This window comes from Myodes glareolus, chromosome 24, assembly GCF_982192425.1.
Source record: "Myodes glareolus chromosome 24, mMyoGla1.1, whole genome shotgun sequence".
Taxonomy (NCBI): domain Eukaryota; kingdom Metazoa; phylum Chordata; class Mammalia; order Rodentia; family Cricetidae; genus Myodes; species Myodes glareolus.
Genome location: NC_142049.1, coordinates 29,429,212 through 29,445,575, shown reverse-complemented (window position 1 = coordinate 29,445,575; position 16,364 = coordinate 29,429,212). Strand labels below are relative to the sequence as shown.

Sequence of the window (16,364 nt, the reverse complement as noted above, 5' to 3'; positions counted from 1 at the left end):
AAGATGTTGAGCATTTCCTTAAATGTCTTTCAGCCATTTTAGATTCCTCTGTTGAGAGTTCTCAGTTTAGGTCTGTACTCCATTTTTTTATTGGATTATTTGTTTTTTTGACTTTTTTTTTTTGAGTTCTTTGTATATTTTGGAGATCAGACCTTGTCTGATGTGGGGTTGGTGAAGATCTTTTCCCATTCTGTAGGCTGTCAATTTTTGTCTTGTTGACTGTATCCTTTGCTTTAAAGAAGTTTTTCAGTTTCAGGAGGTCCTATTTATTAATTGTTTCTATCAGTGTCTGTGCTATTGGTATTATATTTAGGAATTGTTCTCCTTTGCCAATGCATTCAAGTGTACTTCCCCTTTCTCATCTATGAGTTCAGTGTGGCTGGCTTTATGTTGAGGTCTTTATCCATTTGGACTTGAGTTTTGTGCATGGTGATAGATATGGGTCTATTTTCATTCTTCTACAGGTTGACATCCAGTTAAGCCAACACCATTTGTTAAATATGCTTTCTTTTTTCCATTTGATAGTTTTTCTTCTTTGTCAAAAATCAGGTGTTCACAAGTGTGTGGATTAATATTGAGGTCTTTGATTCGGTTCCATTGGTCCTCTTGTCTGTTTTTATGCCAATACCAGGCTGTTTTCAGTACTGTAGCTATGTAATAGAGTTTGAAGTCAGGGATTGTGATACCTCCAGAAGTTCTTTTATTGTACAAGATTGTTTTGACTATCCTGGGTTTTTTGCTTTTCCATATGAAGTTTAGTACTATTCTTTTGAGGTCTGTGAAGAATTCTGCTGGAATTTTGATGGACATTGCATTGAATCTGTAGATTGCTTTTGGTAAGATTGCCATTTTTACTACGTTAATTCTACCTACCCAAGAACATGGGAGATCTTTCCATTTTTCTGGTGTAGTCTTCAATTTCTTTCTTCAAAGATTTAAAGTTCTTGTCATATAGGTCTTCCACTTGTTTGGTTAAAGTTACTCCAAAGTATTTTATGCTACTTGTGTCTGTTGTGAAGGGTGTTATTTCTCTGATTTTTTTCTCAGCCCATTTATTATCTGTGTAAAAGAGGGCTACTGTTTTTTTTTTTATTAATCTTGTATGCTGCTACATTACTGAAGGTGCTTATAAATTTTAGACGTTCCTTGGTAGAATTTTTGGGGGCACTTATGTAAACTATCACATCATCAGCAAATACTAAGTTTGACTTCTTTTTTTTCCGATTTGTATCCCCTTGATCTCCTTTTGTTGTCTTATTGCTCTAATTAGAACCTCAGGAACTATATTGACTAGATATGGAGAGAATAGACAACCTTGTCTTGTTCCTGATTTCAGTGGGATCACTGTGAGTTTCTCTCTGTTTAGTTTGGTGTTGGCCGTTGGTTTGCTGTATATTGCCTTTATTATATTTAGGTATGTTCCTTGTATCCCTGCTCTCTCCAAGACCTTTATCATGAAGAGATGTATTTTGTTGAAGGCTTTTTCAGAATCTAATGAGATGATCATGTGGGGTTTTTTTCCAATTTGTTCATATGGTGGATTTCATTGACAGATTTTCATCTGTTGAACCATCCCTGAATCTCTGGGATGAAGCCAACTTGATCATGGTGGATGATGATTCTGATGTGTTCTTGGATTTGATTTGCCAGTATTTTATTTAGTATTTTCGCAGCAATGTTAATGAGCGAGATTGGTCTGTAATTCTCTTTCTTAGTAATGTCTTTATGTATTTGGGTATCAGGGTAATTGTAGCCTCATAAAAAGAGTTTGGCAAGGTTCCTTCTGTTTCTATTGTGTGGAACACTTTGAGGAGCATTGATATTAGTTCTTCTTTGAAATTCTTGTAGAATTCTGAGCTAAAACCATCTGGTTCTGGGATTTTTTTGGTTGGGAGACTTTTGATGACTGTTTCTATTTCTTCATCTGTTATAGGTCTGTTAATTTGCTTATCTTGTTTTGATTTAATTTTGGTAAGTGATATTTATTCAGAAAGTTGTCCATTTCCTTGAAGTTTTCCAGTTTTGTGGAGTACAGGTTTTTTGAAATATGACCTGATGATTCTCTGTATTTCTTCCATGTCTATTGTTATGTCCCCTTTTTCTTTTCTGATTTTGTTAACTTGGATTAATTCCAATTCTCTCTCTGCCTTTTGGTTAGTTTGGATAAAAGTTTGTCTATTTTGATGATTTTTTTCAAAGAACCAACTCTTTGTCTCATTGATTCTTTGTATTGTTTTATTTTGTTTCTATTTTGTTGATTTTAGCTCTCAATTTGATTATTTCCTGCCATCTAGTTCTCTTGGGTGAGTTTTCTTATTTTTGTTCTAAAGTTTTCAAATGTTCTATTAATTCACTAGTGTGGGATTTTTCCAGCTTCTTTATGTAGGCATTTAGTGCTATGAACTTTCCTCTTAACACTGCTTTCATAAATTTGGGTATGTTGTGTGGTCATTTTCATTGAATTTTAGGAAGTCTTTAATTTCTCCCTTTATTTCTTTTTTGATCCATTGATGACTCAGATGAGTATTGTTTAATTTCCATGTGTTTGTGGACTTTCTTGAATTAGTGTTGCTGTTGAATTCTAGTTTTAATCCACGGTCATCTGATAATATACATGGGGTTATTCCATTTTTTTTGTATCTTTTGAGGTTTCTTTTATTACCAAGTATGTAATCAATTTTCTGAAGGTTCCATGAAGTGCTAAGAAGAATTTATATTTTTTCATGTTTCAATTGAATATTCTATAGATGTCTGTTAATTCCATTTAAGTCATAACATCTGTTAGTTCCCTTATTTCTCTGTTAATTTTTTTTGTCTGACTTTGGTGAGAGTGGAGTGTTGGAGTCTCCCATTATTAGTGTGTGGGGTTTAATGTATGATTTAAGCTTTAGAAATGTTTCTTTTACATATGAGGGTGCTCTTATATTAGGGACATAGATGTTCAGTATTGAGAGTTTCTCTTGATGGATTTTTCCTGTGACTAATATGAAGTGTCCTTCTTTGTCTCTTTTGATTGATTTTAGTTTGAAGTCTATTTTGTTAGATATTAGGATAGCTGCACCATGAAAAGACCAAACCTAGGAATAATAGGTATAGAAGAAAGAAAAGTAGTTCAACTCAAAAGCATAGAAAATATATTTAACATAATCATAGAAGAAAAATTTCCCAACCTAAAGAAAGATATGCCTATGAAGACATAAGAAGCATACAGAACACCGAATAGACTGTATCAAAAAAAGTCCCCTCACCACATAACACTAAACATACAGACCTAAGAAAAAAGCTGGTGCAGCTATCCCATATTTCCTGGATATTTTGTGTTAAGCTTTTGTTAGATTTAATGTTTTCTTTGACTGATGAGTCTGTTTTCTCTATTGTATCTTTAATGATTGAGATTCCCTCTTTTCATCTCTGTATTTTGCTGTTTATGCTTGCATTTGTGGTTGCTGAATGTTTTCTCATGATTTCTGTTTTTATAATTCCCTCTGTGTGTGTTTTCTTTATTGTCTCTATTTCAGTTTTCAAGTCTTGAATAGTATCTTTCATATGTTTGATTGCTTTTTATTGTTTTTTAAGGGATTTGCTGATGTCTTCCAATTTTTTGTCTGTCTTTTCCTCCATTTATTTGAGGGAACTTCTCATTTCCTCTTTAAGAGTTTCTAACATTCTTCTGAAGTTACTTTTTAGATAATTTTCTTCTGCTTCATCTATATTTTGTTGTCCAAGTCTTGCTGTTCTAGGGTCTCTAGATTTTACTGGTATTATGTTGCTCTTTGTGGTTCGCATATGTTCTTACCTTGTCTACTCATCTTTTTCTCTAATTGTGTGGTTGGGGTTGTCTGTGACTCTGGTGATTAATCTTCTAGGTGCCAGTGGATCCAAGGCTCAGATGGTTGTTCCTCGTGGTTCAGTCAGTGTCACAGTTCTAGTTATCCTGTTGGTCATTCCCTGTTCCTGGAGGTCGCTCACCACTCCTGGGGTTTGCTTCACTTTTGTGGAGTTTGCTGTCTCGGCCTGTTCTGGTCTAGGTTGCCGGCTCAAACTTGTTTCTGTAAATGTCCCTGGTCTGGATCTGTTCCTGCAGAGGTCCCTGACTTGGGGTTGGTCCTGCAAAGGTCTCTAGCTCTGATCTTCTTTCTCAGAGATCCCAGACTCGGGTGTGCCCAGACCATCAGTGGACCTGGCTCAGGCCTACTCCCTCAAAAGTCCCAGACTCATGTCGGACATGCAGAGGTTTCTGGTTTCTGCCTACTCCTCGGAGGTCCCAGACCAATGCCCAGACCCGCAGAGGTCCTGGCTTGGGCCTTCTCCCTCAGAGGTTCCAGACTCATGCCCAGACCCATAGAGATCCTGGCTCCTCTCTCCATTTTTATACAGGTTTCAGGGATTTAACTCAGGTCACCGTGCTTGTGTGACAGGAGCCTTTACGGCTGAGTCACCTTGCCAGCCCCGCCTTTCTGTTTAGAGCAGCAGCATAGGAAGGTTTAACACAGATGACTTCCCACTTCAATAGTCTGCCGCTGTCCTTTCCACTCAGGTATCGATCAGTGAACTATTGTAGCAGCTATCCAGTGCAGAGTTTTCTTCCTGCCCCTTGTGTAGGCAATATGTCAAGTTGTTACCAAGGATCTTTATAAAACGCCATGTCGGGATCCAGCAACCTCTTGTGCTGAACAAAATACAGAAACAAAAGACTCAGACCTTACATAGTGGTCATGATAACCACTATCAGGTTAGGGACAGACAAAGCAGGAGCAAGTGGAAGAAGAAATAGGGGTAAGGGCTATCAGGATCCTCCTGTCAGTGTGATGGGACCATAAACTGGGCACACGCTAGCTGGCCTGTCCCCCTCAGTTATGCAGGGGTTTCTTGCTTGTTCTTGCTTCTCATGTAGTGTGTTGAGGAAATCTCTACTGCAGACACCAAATGTAAGACTCCAAGTCAGATTGGAGCTTCCAGTTCTACTAAAGCAGGGTGCGGGAGAGGCTGCCAGCTGGCTCTGGGATCTCGGCCACAGATGGGAGGATTTACCTGTTTGTTGGTGTCTTACACAGAAGGCATTATTGGAGACGACTCAACATTCCTGAAGGAGCCAGATTTGGATGACAGTGGAACCAGGAAATGAGGCAGGCCGTGGGACTGAGAAGTAGCAACTGCATTTTCGGGGCTGCAGTAGCTTATGCAGGACAGTAGTGAAGGACAGCACTGGCTGCTGCAGGCATGGACATCCCGAGGAAAGCCCCAGATGGAGGATGCCCATTTACATCCTCATGCTAATGAATAGAGGTGTCCCAACCGGCTCCCATTTTAACAGTATTGCTGGCACATATGGTAGTGAGTTTTCATGTTCTCTGTGGGGGATGAGTACTGTCTTACCCTCAAAGTGAACTGCCAAGTACACTAGGGTCAGAGCGAGGTGACTCTTACTCTGAAGGTTGCCAGAGTTGTGCTTACAGCTAGTGCAGGTTGTAGCTTTAAGAGCCTTACCAAGGAGTCAGGAGACTATGATTTCTTTCCAGCTAAAAGCCTGAAATGGCTCAATGACTTGGAGGATCAGCATAGACTCTTCCCCCTCCCCCACCACACACACGTACACACATCTTGAGAGAAAACAAAAGCATGGTGGGAAAGTTGGCCGGAAAGAAACTGGATTATGTAGGCTCCTGCCTGGAGCTCCGTGTTGGCATGTGGAGATCTGGTGGGCAGTTTCATACTTAGGGGCTGTCATCTGAGGGACACACTTCCTCAGGAGAGTTTGTTTTTGTTGAATATTTCATGGCAGGCTCTGGCTATACAGTTTAGGTTGGTTGGCCTTGAACTTGAAATCTTCCTGCCTGAGGTATTTTACTCTTTTTTTGTTTTGTTTGGTTTTTGATGTAAGCTTCACATATTTTACAGTTAATTTAGAGTGTACACTTAAATGCTTTTTTGTGTATTCAGGTTTTGAGTATTTCATTACTCTCAAAGAACTGTCATAACTCCTCCCTCAGAAATCACTTCCAGTCTCCTCAAACTGGTAATGCCACCCCTGTCCCACCCCAAGGCATCTCTAACCTACTGTCTGTCTCTATGGAGCTGTTTATTTTGAATGTTTCATATCCATGAGCTCATATAGTCCATGCCATTTGTGTCTGGCCTTTTGCCTAAGTCTTCAAGAGTCGTCCACATTGTAACTTCAATCCTTTCAATCTCCTGCTATCTGGGAGTGACTGCAGATCACATGCACTCTCTGACGTTCTAAAGACTGTCTTCCCCATCAGCACCCCCTTGGAGCACACGCAGGAGCAGTGCTGGGGGCTCTGATCTCTCTGATCAGTGTTTATCAGGCTTCATTGTCACACCCAGTGCTGTGAAGTAAAGTTTGTTTTTCTTTCATGGCCAATAACGTCGAGCATCCCTTCTTGTGCTTATTGGTCACATGCATATCTCAGGTAAAATGTTTATTCAGATTCTTTACAAAGATGGGCTATTTGTCTTGTTATTAGTAGGTTGTAAGGGATTTTTGTGTATTTGAAATGTTAATCCCTTTGTACTGGGTGGTTTTGTGTGTCAACTTGACACAAGCTAGAGTCATCAGAGGAAGGAACCTCAGTTGAGGAAATGCCTCCCTGAGATCTGGCTGTAAGGCATTTTCTCAATTAGTGATCAATGGGGAAGGGCCCAGCCCATGGTGGGTGGTCTCATCCCTGGACTGCTGGCCCTGGGTTTTATAAGACGTTAGGGTGAATAAGCCAGAGGTAGCAAGTCAGTAAGCAGCATCCTGCCATGACCTCTGCATCAGCTCCTGCCTCCAGGATACTGCCCTGTGCACTCCTTCAGTGATGCTCTTTAGTCATGGTGTTTTGTTGTAGCAATAGAAACCCTGACTAAGACACCCTTATTAGATACATTTTTTTCAGACACTCTCTCCTGTTCTGTAGGTTCTTTACTCGTGTTCATGGTTGTATCTATTGATGCACAGAAGACTTTAATCGTGATCTATTTTGATCTACCTTTTCTCTTGTTGCTTATGCTTTGGGTGCCATCTCCAAAGGCCTAGCCTGAGACAGGGTCACCAAGGTTCATGCCAGCATTTTATTCTAAGAGTTGTATAACTCTGGCTTCCTACATTTAGATAATTTTGAGTCCTTCTTGTCTTTGAAGTGAACAAAGGGCTCTAAGACCCTTGATTCTGCAGTCACTGATGTTTGACAGCAACACTCAAGGAAAGAGTGCGTAATATGAATTGATTTAGCTTCATTTTTAAGTTCAAGTTGCATTTTTCAGGGTCTGTCCTCTACATCCTTTCTGACTTCTGTTACGCTGTCTCTTTCTTTGGCTGTCTTTATTTTGCATTACTGGGCATTAGAGTTACTGTTGTTTTCAACAGCCCTGTAGTCACGACAAGGATTTGCTCCTGTGTAATTTATAAGCTGCTTCTCCCGAGATAGAAAAATCTGTGTTGCTTTGAGTTGCGTTATAGGAGCAAGCAACTTATTTTATGTAGTGATTATTAAGCAATATTAGAAAAAAACTAACTTATAGCATTGCTATTTGCTCCCAGCCCTGGTATTTTTATTATTATCATAGCAAGTAATGCCATAAAGCTTCCAAGGCAAACTTCTTAAAAGATATGTTTGCCTTTACAACTAAACTTGACTCTTTAGTTACTTTACCGAATAGGTTGTTGACACTTGGTCACCACTGCCCACCGCCGGCTGTTTTATCAATTGTCGCCACCCTTCCCTGGTTCAGACCACATCAACTCTGACTGGGCTGTAATCTCCCTGAATTCAAGCATCACTCCCTCATTCCTTCCTTCTTTTCAGTCCCCAACCCCAACAGAAAATGTACAGGTATTGGTGGAAATAGTCAACTATGTTTGCATGATTTGGCAGCTCCAGTTAGAAAGTATAGTGAAATGATAATCCATAAACAAAGTCACTGTTCTCCAAGGGCCTGGCTGTGCAGGTGTGATTTTCACTGGGTTGGTGTCCCTCTCAACACTAGGCATAAGGTTGTGAAATCTAAGGACAGTGTGACCTGTGTTTCTGGCTAAATAGTTTTAGAAAAAAAATCAAAACAGTCTCAGTTTCAAAATGCTAGGATCAAAATGGCCATAGCCTCAATGGTGAGGTTAAAACATGCTGATGATGTCATGAAGTACACATTTCTTGGCAAACAGGAAATGGTTGAAATCTCTAAAATGGCAATATGCTCTTATATGCTAATGAGTTGATGTTTAGTTGATGCACTTGGCAGGATTAAAGACCCAAGAAAGACCAAGGCAGGATTCAAGGGTTTGGTCATCAGTCATACCTTTCAACTTCTGGGAAGGGCCAAGGGGCTTAGGGTTGAATTCTCTCCTGTGGTCAAATAGCTTAATCATGCTTACACAGTGAAGTTTCAGTAAGAACAGAGGGCACGTTTCCAAGGGCTTCAGGTATCTCCACATGGAGAGATGCTTAGTGCCCCTCCTACATGCTTTGTCCAATACATGTCTTCTCTGCATCATTGATAATAAACCAATGTAAGTGCATTTTTCCTGAGTCTAGTGGGTTTTATGTGCCCCTGGAAGTGTAGCTAGTTGTCAAAAAGCACAAGTCAAATAACCTGGGGCTTGAGGCTGACATCTGACCTGGGAGGGAGACAGCAGATTTGGGGTTGAGCCCGCAGTGATTTCAGACTTGAGTTGGGTGAGAGGTGGCCCAGCAGGTGTTCAGTGATGGAGAAGGATGCTTGCTTGCACTCTGTGGTCACAAATGTCTCTGGGTTGGTTGTTAGAACAGTAAAGGGAAGCAACAGGATCCAAGTTGCCTTTCAGCGCTGCTTGCTGTTGTCAGCTTCCTCTCCGGCTCTTCTCCCTTCTCCAATCCACTCAACTTCCTGCTCAGTCATCTTTCTAGGACTTACCCTTGTTGGGCCAGTGTCCGTCCTTGCCTCTCAGAACCTTGTAGTTTTTTCTTCCTTTTCTAGTTAAGTTTCTTTCCTTTTTTCTTTTCCTTTGATTGAAAGTTAAATAGAGTCAAATAATATATGTTCATTATGGTTTCCCCTCCCTCTACTCCTCCCAGGTACTCTCCACCTCCCCTGCCCTCTGGATCCACTCCCTTCCTGTCTCTCCTTAAAAAAGGAACAGGCTTCTAAGGTATAATAATATAATTTAAAAAGTAAGATAAAACAAAACTAACACCTTGGAATTGGATAATTTTTATGGGCACCTAAAAAATATGTGTTAAAGTTACTTGTTTTAGTCTGACTTGCCTTACCTACAATGCTGTTTGGTTCTTAAGATCAAGTCTTATCTATTAACTGCTGTGCACCCAGAACCTAGCGCAGTGCTTCGTAGATAATGGAGTTACCATAGATATACTTATTAACGTGGAGTCATGACCAAGTTCCCATAGATATAATTATTAACACAGAGCCGTGACTGATGGCAAGGATTTGTAATCTTAGCTGTTAGGAAGCTGAAGCAGGAGCATCACAGGTTCAAGGCCTGCTTGAGCAACAAAATGAGAACAAGGCTGGTCTACACAATTTAGTAAGAACTAGCTTCAAAGTGAAAGGGGGGCTAAGGATGAATCTCACTGTAGAATCCTTGCTTAGCATGACCGAAGTTTGAGGACGAATCTCACTGTACAGTCTTTGCCTAACATTAATAAAGTCCTCAGTTCAATCCCTACTACCATCAAAATAAAAATAAAAATAGAAAGATTGCAGCCATGACCTCCTTTAAACTCCTGTCCCTTGTTTCCCAGGGAATGTTTTAGGGTGCTAGTCAAATTTTATATACACATTGAAGCTTTCAGGGCATTGACTTTCGGTGCTTTGAAGCTGTAGAGCCTAGTGAATCATTTCTATATCATAAGTGATATAAGAGGAAAATAAATATCTGCACTGCCCGCCGCATGTGTGCTTCCTGAACTATGAAGGAGAGTGTGTTAAGCTTCAGTCTTCCACTTCATAGTCCAAGCACTTCTGGGAGCACGGGATGAGATTTTCTTGTTAAATGCAGCAGAGGACCGTGGGAGTTGGTATATTCCCTTTGTTATTTTCGGAATCCCGCTTTAGGTGTTTTCAAGGACAGCGCTCAACACTATCACAGTTCTAAGTGCTGATTTGACGAGTCTAATGCACTCTTTTCTTCATTTGCCTAGAATGTTTCAGACGTTTAAAGACTGGTTCTGGCTGGAGAAATTCTGGCTTCCTCCGACAATAAAGTGGTCAGATCTTGAAGATCATGATGGGCTCGTCTTTGTTAAAGCCTCCCATTTGTACATGACGATTCCATATGCCCTTCTCTTGATGATCGTCAGATACTTCTTTGAAAAGTAAGTGGCACTTATGTTTCTTCCCTTCCCAACCCCCTCCCCTTTCTTTTCTAACTTTGGCCAAGTCTAAGATCTGGTCCATATTGAGTCTCTTGTTCAGAGGCTGCAGATTTGGGTGGAACTTATGCAATAAAACGCACATGAATATCATTTGCAAGCTGAAGAATTAGAGGTGTGAATACCATTGAGTGTTTTACAGTAAAAATAAAACACAGTCGAGACAGGGTGGGCAGGGTAGATGGCCATGACGAGTGCATGGTCCAGGTGTATATAGAAATTTACCAGTGAATTGTATTGATTGTACAATTAGCACTACTAATGACGGATTCCCAAAGGGACAGTGCTAGGCAAATCTCTTTCTTGAAGAGAAGCCGTTATTCTAGAATGCCTGGAAAATGTCCGAAGTGTCTCATTAAGGAGCAAACCAAATGCCTCTGAATAGCAAAGCTTAATTTTAAGTTGTATAGCTGCCCTTTCTTCCCAAGCATAAGGAAATCATAACATAACATTAATTTGGTTTCTCCAAAAATAGTAAACTTTTTTCTTGGCTTAACTTTATAGATAGTTCTTCCAGCCTCGTACTAAAACTGTACTAGTGTTCTGACAACAGGAAACAAATGTTCATGGGTAGTTTCTGCCATGGACTCTGCTATGAGCACATTACTGTTTGAATGGCAAGAGATGGAGAAAGTGAAGCCAGCCTGGTAAAGATCACGTAGTCCAAGATCACATGGGACACAGACCACTTGTTTATAACCATCTGTAGGGTCTTTGTCTTGAGAGTTTGTTTGACCAGTTCTAGCTTGGGACTTGTCAAAAGCTTTCTGTGTAAACAGTAGCTTCTCTTGGTTAAAAATGCACTGTTGCTATTAAAAAGAGACCCTGACCTACCACTTAACTGTAGCTTAGTATATTGGAAAACATCCTTCTCTTAAAAATACTTATTTTTCTGTATGTGTACATGTTTACAGCACATGTATCTTTGTGCTTACAGAGACCAGAAGAGGGTATTGGATCCCCTGAGGCTGGAATTATGGGGTACCTGTGACCTGCACTATGTAGGTGCTGGGAAATGAATTTGGGTCAAGCAGCAAGCCCTCTCTCTAGCTCCTGTCCTTCTTCTTAATAGTCACTTATACTTTCTACAGACATAGTTTGATTTTCCAGATAACACATAAGGAAAATGAAATTTGCCTGTGCACATCCAGATTAAGAAATAACTATGGCTGCCTGGGACTGTGCACTGGCTGTAAATCGTACCGATGGCCATTGCTTATCTCCATTGCAGATTGCCTGTTTTACAATTGAGTGAGCAATTGTTGTTTCCAGCCTGATGGGGCAGTGAGACAGAGGATCCTTTTGGTTGCCAGAGCATTACAGCTGTGGAGGACCAAGTCTCCATGTCTAGGTCTCGCCTGGCTAACAACAGTGAGGAAGAAATCCCTTCTTTTAATTCCTAGGGCCATTCTTGCTTCCTCAAGGGATTAAGGGTAGTTGTTATCTACTAGTTCCTTATGTTAACTCCTAACAACTCACCCTTATTTTCTAGTCTATAATACTACATGAATGTATTTCTTTCTGTGTGATAAGGAGAATATTCAACATTCGAAATTCATTACGTTAGAAGTTTATGTTTTTCTTGGAATTCTCTATATGTTATAAAATAAACCACCAATACCCTAAAGAAAAAAATGGCTGTTCCTTTCATTTGATGAGTACTTAGATTAGATGGTATAAAAGCCATGAGTTTAGATGGTATGAAAGCCGTGAGTAGTTTGCAGGTGAGAATACAGGAGGTTAATGACCCCAGGCTCTCAGTGGTTCTCAGCATACATGCTGTGACATCAGGTTCCAGTGTGTTGGCTTGAGTGGGTTTTTTTTTCTAGTTTTGTGGATAGTTTTTGGACCTCACAGTACAATGCAAGAGATAGAAGAAGAAAATAAACGAATATCTTCGGGCAATCAGAAAACAGTTTGGAAAGTGTTCTGCAAATGTGGAATCCTCTGGGTTACCTTAACATTTTTTATATATTTGATACTGTCAGACTATAATCCTCAGGGTTACCTTAACAGTTCTTATATATTTGATACTGTCAGACCATTCATTATTTTGGTTAAGAATAGTAGTTTCTAGTTAGTTTTCCTTCTACACATTCTTTAATGTGTTTGAAGTAGGATCTCAAAGTTCAGCACATGAGATGAACAATTTCTACACAGTGTAGAGTGTGGCCCTGGAAGCCCGAGGCCAAGGCGGAGGTGGAAGATACAGCATCCGGTCAGTTGCTTTTCTCAGCTGTACACAGAGGAGACTCCCCTTTCTGCCCTTTCCCACTGTCCCATAGTCCTAAGAAATCCATCCACAACAATTTTCAGGAGTTGAGAAAGAGGATCCACTGTTTACTCTCTAGGGAGGATGGAAATGGGCTCACGTGAGCGTCGTGTTAGAGCAGAGAGTTTGATGATGGTGTTCTTCTTTATTCTTGTGGCTCCAGAAAACACATACGCCATGTGCATGGATTGCTAGCTGCATAAATGACATGACATCGTGAGCGCTAATTCCCTTCCTTCCTTCCTTCCTTAAAAACTCAACAGATGCTTTATGATCTGTCTACTGTGTGGTTGTTCGTCCGTGCACAGTTGCTCTCTTTCTGTGCCTCTCAGCATCATGGGCTTTCTCCACAGGAACTTATTAGTCTGGAAGTTGGAATACTTATGCTTTTCACATCGTTCTATGAAACTTTTACTTAACTTCCACATTTAAAAAAATGAAATAAATGATCATCTGATCATTCATAACTAAATTTCTAGACTTTATTTAGGCACAGAAATGCTTCTAAGTACTAGAACACACCAAACCTGGCAGAAGTTATAGTCTTTGTCAGAACTAGAGGAAAATGGACATGTACTTGTTTATTTCTTTTCTTTTTCCTGTATAGGCTTTTGTTATTTCTTCCTTTGGTGTGTTTTTGAGCCTGAGTCTCATGTAGCACCGACTAGCCTTGAACTTTTTATGTAGTTGAGGATGACCTTAAACTTATGACCCTCCTGTTTCTGCCCCCCAAGAGCTGATATTAGAGACATGCTACTGGGCAAGCCCTCTGCTAACCGAGCCACACTGAACTCATTACATTTGTATGTTTGTGTGTGTATGTATATTTGTATGTGTGTAGATGCATATGCATGTGCAGATATATGTGCACTCATCTGTGGAGGCCTGAGACTGATGGCAATCTTCCTCAATTGATTTCCACCTTACTAGTTGAGGCAGGGTCTCTCAGTTGAACCCAGAGCTTGAATATGCTACTAGTCTATCTATCTAACTTGCTTTGGGGATGGCCTGTGGGAATGTCTGGGGCATTTTCTTGATAGTTACGTGGGCAGATGGTACTGGGCAATACAGGGAAACCACTAAGCACCAGCTAGGGAGGGAGCCAGCAAACAGCATGCCTCTTTGTTTGCTTCAGGATCCTGTTGAGCTCTTTCCCTGACATCCATCAATGATTGGCTGTAACCTGTAAGCTAAAACAAATGCTTTCCCCCTCACTTGCCTTTGCTCATGGTAATTCTCAGCTGCCTGAGCACTGGACTTACAGGCAGGCAGGCAGGCACCTGCTCTCTTGGCACTTACGTGGACTCCTAGGACCCAGACATGGGTCCTCATACTTGGCACAGCACGTGCATTATCCAGTGAGCCCTTCCCTCCCCTCATTTGAATCTTTTTTTTTTAATCTGTTAGTACCCTTTGAGGTTGAGGTCTCTCTGTTGCCCAGCTCAGCTCCAGAGATCCGCCGCACATAGCCTACAGGTAGCCGGGAATGGCAGCAGGAATCACACACCTGCTTCACACACTAGTATTTTGAAACTCAGCTTTATTGAGGTTTTAATTTCATACAGTTTTTAAAAGTTTGATGCACATAGTCATGCTTCCATCACCAGGACAGTGGTGTAAATGTCACCAACTTGGCAGTTTAATTTCTTCTTTTCCACTTGCTCTCCTTGGCAGTCTCTGTCTGTTCTCTATAATCTTAACTTCATAGTTGCTAGTTTATTTATAATTGGAAGTATAGATTGTAACATTTTCTGTGAATTCTTTTATTTAACTAACGTTTGAGATTTTTTTCCATGTATAATGCCTATGTATCAAGGTATTAAGGTTTCCCTATTCCTGATTAGTCTTTGAACATACTTATACATCATACAGATATTTATATTTGATCTAGCTGATGGGAATGTGTGCTGTTTGTGGTGTTAGGGCATTGTGGATAAAAACCATGAACCTGAGTGTGAGAACATAGCTGAACATGTACTTTCATTCCCCCTGGGAAAGATCTAAAATGTTTGCTTTTAAACGACACTGTGTGTGCCTGCACCGTGGGCTGTCACTCAGCAAGAGAAGGGAGCAGACGTCCTGTCACAGGCTGTGACATAAAAAGACCCTAGAGCATGCTCGGTGAAAGAAGCTGGGTCTGAGTAATTATGTATTACCCAATTCCACTTAGCAAATATCCTGTAAAGGTTAAGATATAAGGGCGGAAAATAAGTTAATAATTATTTGGGTAAGTTTGAGGAAAAATGGAAAGTCACTGAGCTATATTTGAAAAATTGAACTTTTATATGTAGAAAAATTCATAATTATTTTTAAAGACATAAATCAAATTAAAGGATAAGCAAGAGACTGGGAGAAAATGTATGTTTCTTATGAAGAATTTAAGTTTAGGGTATGAGATAAACTGTAAATGACTAGTAAATAAATAAGTGTATTTTTAAATCGGCAAAAGATTTGAGTCAAAAAATATACCAATAAAAAGTAAGCACATGAGAAGTTAATCAGTATCACCAATCATTGGACTAATACAAATTAAAAATCACAGTGGGGAAAGTTGGGGAGATAGGCCAGTGAGTATAATAGTTCTGCTTTGGCATGGGGACCTGAGTTCAGTCATAAAAATGTCACACGTGATAGTATGGTGGCACCTGCTTATAATCCCGGAGCTGAGAAGGCAAAGACTGGCAGACCCCTGGGACTTGCTGACGGGCAACCTAGCATAATCAGTGAGCCAGACAGTGAGAGGACCTGTCTCAGAAAACAAGGTGGATGGCTCCTGAGAAGCCACCTGAGATACTTCTCTAGCTTCCACAGTCGTGTGCGTGTACACTCAGGCACACTTGTGCACCCACAGGAACCTACACACGCATGCATGTGTACACACACATACACACACACACACCCAATGCACATAGGAAGTTAACAAAAATTCAGAAGTAAGGGACTCTGAAATTCTTTTCTGCATAAAACCAACCAAAAGACTAGCAAAAATATTCAGAGTCAACACTTTGATGATTTTGCAAAGATTAATGACAACACAGGGAGTGTCGTCTAAGAAAAACAGTCGAGTCCTGGCAAGAACAGTGAGATGTGTGGAATTTTACCTGCCCTTCCTGTCTCTGTCATATCAGAGAACAACTAGGCGCTCAGGCAGGTGTCGAGGTCCACTGCTTTAATCGCAGCACTTGGGAGGCAGACGTAGGAGGAGCTCTGTAAGTTTAAGGCCAGCCTGGTCTACATAGCTAGTTCCAGAGAGACAGAGATATATAGTGACACTCAAACCAAAAAAATAAACCAAAAACAAACCTAGAGCTCACATGCACAATCCATGTAGAGTGTACCCTTGCAGCGTGGCATCCTCTGAAAGGAGAGTTGGAAGTCTTTCAAAACATTATTGTAGAGAACTGTCATCACCTGACTTTCTAGTAAGTACAAGTTGTAATGCTGCTGTTGTATTAGACCTTCCTCATAGTTTACTCCTGGTATTTTTAAGGGTATTTCCCTGAGAATATGGTTATCAGAAACAATTAAAGGTAATTGACTGCTTGAAGAAATAATAATTGGTTCAAAAATTAGACTAAGCAAAAAACTCAAAATGAAAGGCCGAGAATTGAGATGTCTGGAAGGGTGGGGGTCCTTGAAAATCTCTGACATATTTTTGGAAATCTTGAAGGTCAATTTGATGTTTAATGATTTGTTTGGGTCCAGGCAAGACTCCAGAAGTC

General features: G+C 40.4%; 1 protein-coding gene across 1 annotated transcript in view; it reads left to right on the top strand.

Moving 5' to 3' along the window:
• Cers3 (ceramide synthase 3) overlaps positions 1–16,364 on the top strand; it is an 82,871-nt gene that overhangs the window by 30,776 nt on the left and 35,731 nt on the right. Inside the window, exon 2 of the mRNA XM_087901355.1 lies at positions 10,140–10,313. Coding sequence (XP_087757481.1) covers positions 10,141–10,313 — 173 coding nt within the window. The 5' untranslated portion in view covers position 10,140. The remainder of the gene's footprint in view (positions 1–10,139; positions 10,314–16,364) is intronic.